The sequence below is a fragment of the Dendronephthya gigantea genome, unplaced genomic scaffold, assembly GCF_004324835.1.
Source record: "Dendronephthya gigantea isolate DGI-Jeju-01 unplaced genomic scaffold, DenGig_1.0 000053F, whole genome shotgun sequence".
In the NCBI taxonomy this organism is placed as follows: Eukaryota; Metazoa; Cnidaria; class Anthozoa; order Malacalcyonacea; family Nephtheidae; genus Dendronephthya; species Dendronephthya gigantea.
Window position 1 is genome coordinate 61429 of NW_021163063.1, and position 7480 is coordinate 68908.

The 7480-nt window shown below is 36.3% G+C and overlaps 1 protein-coding gene across 6 annotated transcripts; it reads left to right on the forward strand.

The window, feature by feature from the left end:
- The first annotated feature begins 2258 nt into the window (after nucleotides 1-2258).
- LOC114529154 (trichohyalin-like) lies at nucleotides 2259-6182 on the forward strand. 6 transcript variants are annotated; one of them, XM_028550918.1, is made up of 13 exons: nucleotides 2259-2527; nucleotides 2600-2670; nucleotides 2793-2855; nucleotides 2947-3009; nucleotides 3160-4083; nucleotides 4239-4301; nucleotides 4399-4458; nucleotides 4741-4803; nucleotides 5223-5288; nucleotides 5406-5471; nucleotides 5591-5653; nucleotides 5767-5829; nucleotides 6048-6182. In XM_028550918.1, the coding sequence occupies exons 1-13, from the start codon at nucleotides 2466-2468 to the stop codon at nucleotides 6068-6070; spliced, it is 1650 nt and encodes a 549-aa protein (XP_028406719.1). In that variant the 5' UTR covers nucleotides 2259-2465; the 3' UTR covers nucleotides 6071-6182. The 6 variants fall into 6 exon arrangements, with proteins under 6 accessions (XP_028406719.1, XP_028406718.1, XP_028406717.1 ...); XM_028550917.1 differs by having other exon boundaries at nucleotides 2261-2527; nucleotides 4396-4458; XM_028550916.1 differs by having other exon boundaries at nucleotides 2262-2527; nucleotides 4738-4803.
- The last annotated feature ends 1298 nt before the right edge of the window (nucleotides 6183-7480 follow it).

The following is a 7480-nucleotide window of genomic DNA, read 5'->3' on the forward strand; positions in this document are numbered from 1 at the left end:
TATGGAAGGAAATACCACCAGGCATATATTTGTAAATTGCATTCTTAGGAAATCATGAAATTCATTCATTTCATGCACGAGTTCCTTCCAAAATTAGAATTTTACCAATTGTTTGGTAGATTGGCACCTGTCAAAACGCGCGTGTGGATCACAAACTAAATACTTTAGACATTATGTTACCTCAAAATGATTTCTGAGGCACTTGTCAGTCAAAGAGGTAATACTTTAACTTCAACTACATGAGAGATTCAACGAAGCGTGAGAGGTCTTTGAGGTATTGGAATAAGTCTTTATGACACCAAACAAGCACATGCTATTGTTGTGCTGATTATACTATTGCCAGAATCATGTTATCTGCTCATTTCAATACCTCAAATAATCTCACGCTTCTTCGAATCTTGGGTAACCGGGCTCATGTAAACAGCTCCTAGGGCTAACAAAATGAAGTAGATGATGCTTTTCTTTCATTTCGTTCAAATGCATTCATTTTATGCATGAGTTGTTTTCCAAATTAGAATTTTACTAATTTCTTTAGCATAAATTACGAAGTTTTTTTTACAAAACAGTTGGAAGAGTTTGAAAGTGTTTTAATTTGAAATTGTCAATTTCCCGTTTAAAATGATTTTATGTGGGTATTTCTAAAAAGAAGGATTGGTAGATAGTGTAACGCAAGATTTTCGTTATAGTCTTGCCTATAAAGCTTGGTACTCAATGATCTTTCACAGTTTTCAGCGGTCAATTGCTCGTGGCCATTGACGAAGAAAATAACAAAACATTTTATTCTCTAAAGTTCACCAACAATAGCCATCGCAGATTGCCGGGGACCTTTGAGAACCAGACTTGAGGAAGATATGTAGGCTCCCGTGCACTGACAACCTATATTTAGCAGGTCTATATTAAAAAAAAAGTTGCTGTGCCAAGCATGTTGCCGTTTTTGAGAGAATCCCAGAGTTGGTAGTTTTTTCCCGGCTTGAACTATTTGAGCTAAAACTTCAACCAAGAAATCACGCTCAGGATTTAGGCTGAAAATTTAACATTTAATCGTTTTAAACTAGGATGAAGTTATTCAATCAATATTTACCACTTGTTTACTTACTCCATATTTTCTTTTTGTCGTTTCTTATTTGCCAACATTAACATTCATTTGAAAGTGTAAATATAGTCTAACTTGTTAAGCCACAACACTAACTTGTTATACCAGTTTAACTGTTTAATGTCCTGTTAAAATCTATAATCAAACAAGTGCTTTGTTCCTATGTTACCAAATCACCAAATGTTATATTGTAAATTTGCATGATACCCCTAATTATATTTGCATATTCCAAACGTGAAAAATTCTCAAATCTTGCAAATTTTCGTCCCAGACAACCAAATGTACAATTGTATAAGGTTTTTCAGAGGATAATGCCTGAATACATAATAAGACGCATGTATAAGTAATCAGCGCTTTTCTTGCTTGCTAGAATGGCACCAGTCAAAACGTACATGTGGATCACAAACAAAATAATTTTGACAATATCGTGCAAAAGAAATCAGTCGCGTATAAGACGAATATATAAATATACACCCCTTCCCCAATTCAGCTTCTACTGATGACCCTGTTCAGACCATTTTCCAAGGAAAGTAATAATTCTTGCGTAAAAGAGAAGGAAATACCACAATGCATTTATCTGCAAATTGCATTCGTTAAGAAATTACGAAATTCATTCATTTCATGCATGAGTTCCTTCCCAAATTATAATTTTACTAATTTCTTTATTACGAAGTGTTTTACAAAACAGTTGGAGTAGTTTGAAAGTGTTTTAATTTGAAATTGTCAATTTTCTTTTAAAAGTGATTTTATGTGTGTGTATTTCGTAACCTCCTGATAAAACCTTAAAATTTAAGTTTTAGCCGGAGTAGTCAAATTTTTATTTACTATATTAATTCAGGACTTTGTATACATAGGATATTAAACAGTTGCGAAAAGATATGATTTAATATTAGAATGGCAAAAACAGCATCTCATGAGTGAGCGCAATTCTGTTTATTATATGGACTAAAAATAAAGAGAAACTTCATAAACTCGGACTGCCATATAATGAAATGGAAAATTTCACTTTTAAAAAAGATGGACTGATTTGTAGAGAATATTTCGTTAGTCCTGTGTCTTTTCCAAATTTTATTTTCACTAATTTCATGGCAGAAATTGCGACGTTTTTTTACACTACAATTGTAAAGAGTTTCGAAATGTTTTGATTTAAAATGTTCAATTTCCTGTTGAAAGCCCATGATTATTTTAACTCCAATTTAAAAAGGAAATTGATTTTTTCTCAAAAATGACTCAATAGCGTTTATTTTTCATTACTGGTTTTGTTTTTTGGTCACAAGTAAAATTACAGGTAGCTACGTATAAAGCGAAGTGAAAAGTTCTTCAGATTTTCAGTTCATCAAGTAACCTTGAGAGAACAAATCGCTTCTACAAAATGTCGAAGCGAGCGATGACCCTTGTGGTCATCCTTGCCGTTTTGGCTCTGGGAATTCAATGGTAAGAATTATAAATTTCTTTGTTTTGACACGAATACGTTTATTGATTTAGGAATTCTTTGTTTTTTTCAAGGATGGAAGCGAAAGAAATTCCAAGAAATTACCTAAGTAAGACTGCATCGTCTACCGTGAAGAAAACCACGGGTAAGTGCCGTGATTATTTCAGGTTAAGCACATACAACCTATTTTTATTAGTTTTCATCTTGGAAAAATTACTTTTGAGGTGACCTGGCAGCTTGCTCAACCTTATGTTTTCTTCTTTGAAGGGGATTTAAAAATGGACTATAAACGTTCGTTAGATTCAAATGAAGAAGAAAACGAAAATGAAGGTATCACGATTAAATATTGCAAATCTTTCTTTTTTACATAAAACATAGCAAGGAATTGAAAATTAACGCAGGTTCTGTTATTTTAAATCAGAAGATGTTGCGAAAGAGGACTCTCCATACGAAGAAAGCGAATATCAAGTGAATGATCCTACTGGTTAGTTGACGATCATGTTTAACGTCATTTTTATTTTATAAAACATGGTCAGAAACGTAAGATCGACGCAAGTTGCATGCTTGAAGGCGATTGGCAACAAGAAGATTCGTGATCATAAACTTTTACCGAGATCTCTTTCTCATTCGATAGAGACGCCGGAAGAGGGGAGAAATCGACCATTGCCGAAGACACGGAGGAGATTGAAGGGACTGAGGAGACGGACAAGACTGAGAAGACTGAAGAGACTGGAGAGACGTAGGCGACTAAGGAGACGGAGGAGACGAAGGAGACGAAGGAGACGAAGAAGACGAAGAAGACGAAGGAGACGAAGAAGACGAAGGAGACGGAGGAGGCGGAGGAGGCGGAGGAGACTGAGGAGACCGAGGAGACTGAAGAGGCGACGGAGATTGAGGAAAACGTGGGGCCTGAGAAGACGGAAGGAACTGGAGAGACGTAGGCGACTGATGAGACTGAGGAGACGGTTGAGACTGATGAGAGGGAGGAGACTGAAGAGACCGAGGAGACCGAGGAGACTGAGAAGACCGAGGAGATTGAGCAAACTGGAGAGACGTAGGCGACTGAGGAGACGGAGGAAATTGAGGAGACGGAGGAGACGGAGGAGACGGAGGAGACGGAGGAGACGGAGGAGACGGAGGAGACAGGGAATACTGAGGAAACGCCGAATTGCAGGCTGGTTAATAGTTTTTGATGGGAGACAAGGGAAACTTTTTAGACGAAACAGAAGGCGGTGGAGAATTGTTTTGAGAATCATGCGAATAGGGAAACGATGGAAAATTGGAGTAAAGAAAGGACGGAATAAATGGCATATACAGAGAATACAGCGATACAAGGGGGAAATAAAGTCAATCGGGATAAAACGTCACGTGCGGAATACGAGAAGATGGAGGATCTTGGTAAAAATAGAAAGAAGGCATAGAAAATTCTTGCTGATAGTGGGGTTAAGGTTAACCAGGACTGGATGGAAATTCCGGCTGAAGAGAAATCGAAAAGGGGCATTCTTCGACAGCAATGATATGATGAACCCAGACGATGAAGAAGACAAAGAACCTAGTGGTAAGTACCTGGCCGTTTTGACTTATATACGAAATCAATTTGTAACTGTTTGCAAAGGTTAAAATGTATTACCATGAATTCACAGCTAAGTCTCTATGTAGGTATAAATACAGCCAGGAATGTGGAACTAACGCATGTTGTATCAATTTAAATAGTAGAAACGGATTTTGAAGACGAACCTTTTCCAACCTCAGAAACAGAAGAAGACGAATTTCCTGGTAAGCGACAGGTTGAATAACCTTGAATTTTACGTAATTATTAGCGTCGCCAGAACTGAAACGCTTACGCATGTTTTGCTACTTTGAATGTTAGAAGATGATACCGAGGGAGGATCAGATTTTTTGGACTCGGATACAGAAGGCGACGAACTTACTGGTAAGTGGCTGTGGCTGGCCAGGTAAAATGAATTTAAACTCCAACAGCTATCTCCATGCAACTATAATTATATTTATTATATGGCTTTTGACTCATAGTAACATTATAGCATAAAAAATCTCTCTTTTTTGCCCGGTGGATTCTGGGTTTGTGATATAAATTTTATTATTTGTGTTAAATTTACCTGCTTACACGGGCTGCCTGTAAACCTGCATTATGTTGTGTTGAACTACCATGTATTTCTTCATTAAAATTATTGATAATAATGCTTATTGTTAGAAGATGATCCTACGGACGAATCAGAAGAATCATTGGACTCAGGTGAAGAAGAAGACGAGCCTACTGGTAAGCGGCCTGTCTTGCTGAGCTTGAACTTCTAACTCAGTTTTTTCGACTGTAAGTAAATTCAGTAATGTCGCACTTACGCATGTTGATGACGTAAGAGGTACAATGGGGTTCTAAAGAGGAATCAGAGAATTATCTGAACTTAGAGACAGACGATTTATTCCAAACCCGAACCCACCTGCCTAACCCGATGCGTAACTTTCTTAACACTTTTTCCCGAACTGGCACGAGGTAAAAGCTAAACATACTTGCAGGTTAGGTGAGTCCGCGCAGGATTTACGCGCCACGGGGGGTTAGAGTTTCCCAAATTCATCCTGCTACACCCGGTGTATCCCTGACTCACCTCCCCGCAAGTATGTTTATCATAAAACTTTCCGAATAAACCTTAACTCTTATCTGTTGATCACTTAAAATGACAGAAGCGGATTCTGAAGAGGAATTAGCAGATTCTCCGAGCTCTGAAACTGCCGAAGATGAACCTCCTGGTAAGTGCATGGCTTATCTCGTTGGATGTATTTGAACTCATTTCCAAATTTCTTTGTAGAACTATAAGTAAAATCAGCAGTGTGAGACTAACGCATATTGATCACTTAAAATGACAGAAGCGGATTCTGAAGAGGAATTAGCAGATTCTCCGAGCTCAGAAACAGCCGAAGATGAACCTTCTGGTAAGTGCATGGCTTATCTCGTTGGATGTATTTGAACTCATTTCCAAATTTCTTTGTAGAACTATAAGTAAAATCAGCAGTGTGAGACTAACGCATATTGATTCTTGAAATCTTACAAGGAAATTCTGAAGAGGAACCAGAAGATTCTCCGAACTCAGAAGCAGCAGAAGATGAACCTCCTGGTAAGTGGCTTGTCTCGTGATCTATTTGAACTCATATCCAAGTTTCTTTGTAGAACTATAAGTAAAATCGGCAATGTGAGACTAACGCATAATGATTCTTGAAATCTTACAAGGGAATTCTGAAGAGGAACCAGGAGATTCTTCGAACTCAGAGGCAGCAGAAGATGAACCTCCTGGTAAGTGGCCTGTTTGGTTGGATCTACTTGAAATTATTTAACATGAAGTAAAGACAGCAATGTGAGACTAACGCATGTTGCTCACTTTGAATGATAGAGGGGGATTCTGAGGAGGAGTCGAATACGTACCAATTGATTCCATGTTCAAAAAGTATAAATGTAAATATAGAAGGAATAACAGGTCTAAAGTAACGCATTTTGTATCGCTTTAATACTAGAAGGCGATTCTAACGAGGAGTGAGAAAATGGACTCCGAAAGAGAAGAATCAATATAAATGACAATAAAATTAATAGTGGTATAGTCTATATTTTGTTCTAAAAAAATCATCTGTTTGATTTTAAAATAAATTATACGTGCTAATCTACAAAATGCTTTGAAATATTATTTAACCAGGAAAAAGTTAATAGTATATAAAACCATCTCAATAAATACTATACAAGAAATACATGCATGCAATTATCTCTTGCCAATTTAATCCAGCTAGCGAAATCTAAGCTTATATTATGCCATGACTTAAATGAGTCGATAACTGATTTAATGCTGTTTTTCGGAATCAAATGTATAGTCAACATCTAGCCATAAAACTGAAGTTTTACATCACCCGTTTTTGAGCTGCTTCAATCTGGAAATTTATTAGTCTATGCCCCAGTTACAATTTATGGACTCTTTAAGCTTAGTAATTGTTAAAAATTCAACCTTCAAAACGTCAAAACAGTACAAAATCTTCAGGTCTGAACGTCAAATCTTATTCTTTCGATATGCTGCGAATATTTGCAGTCGACTTTAAAAGCATACATCTAAAAATCACATTCTGCATGCATAGCTATATCTGCAAATTACATTCTGGGGAAATCACGAAATCCGTTCATCTCATGCACGAGTTCCTTTCGAAATTCGAATTTTATTAATTTCTTTAGCAGAAATTACAGAGTTTTTTCACGAAAGAGTTAGAAGACTTTGAGAGTGTTTTAATGTGAAATTTTTGATTTTCTGCTTAAAGGCTGTGTTTGCATAAAACTAAGCAATTGGGAAAAACCTGACCGGAATAATATATATAAAACCATCACAAGTACTGACTTTCTACGCCTTTCACAGAATTCATGCAATACCATTTCCAAACTAAGAATTCAATTTATTTCGAAGCCAAATAATTAATCAATTTCAACGAAGTAACTATTAAATGTAGCTATCTGTACTTTAGCTATCACAACAATAACTTATTATTCAAGTTTAAAGTTCTGTTAAAATCGTAATCAAACAAGTGCTTTGTTCCTATGTTATTCACACATGTTATATTGTAAATTTGCATGTTATCCCAATTATATTTGCATATATTTCAAGCTTAGTATTTTTCAATTTAAACGTGAAAAACTCTCAAATCTCTTGAATAAATGTTGAAAAAAAACCAAATGTACAGTTGAATACGGTTTTTGAGAGATTTTTGCCTGAATATTATGTAATAAGACGCATGTAATCATCGCTTTTCTTGCTTGCTAGATTGGCACCTGTCAAAACGTACATGTGGATCACAAACAAAATCTTTTTAACAAATTCATTTTTACATATCATAGGAACGTACAATATCGTGCAAAAGAAATCAGTCGCGTATAAGACGAGTATATAAACATACACCCCTTCCTCAATTAAACT

Excerpts from the sequence above, each read along its gene's own strand:
- LOC114529154 (XM_028550915.1), top strand. The coding sequence starts at position 2,466 with ATGTCGAAGCGAGCGATGACCCTTGTGGTCATCCTTGCCGTTTTGGCT. Across the intron at positions 2,528-2,599 it reads TTGGCTCTGGGAATTCAATG|GATGGAAGCGAAAGAAATTC; the intron begins GTAAGAATTATA and ends GTTTTTTTCAAG. Across the intron at positions 5,830-6,047 it reads AGCAGAAGATGAACCTCCTG|AAGGCGATTCTAACGAGGAG; the intron begins GTAAGTGGCCTG and ends CTTTAATACTAG.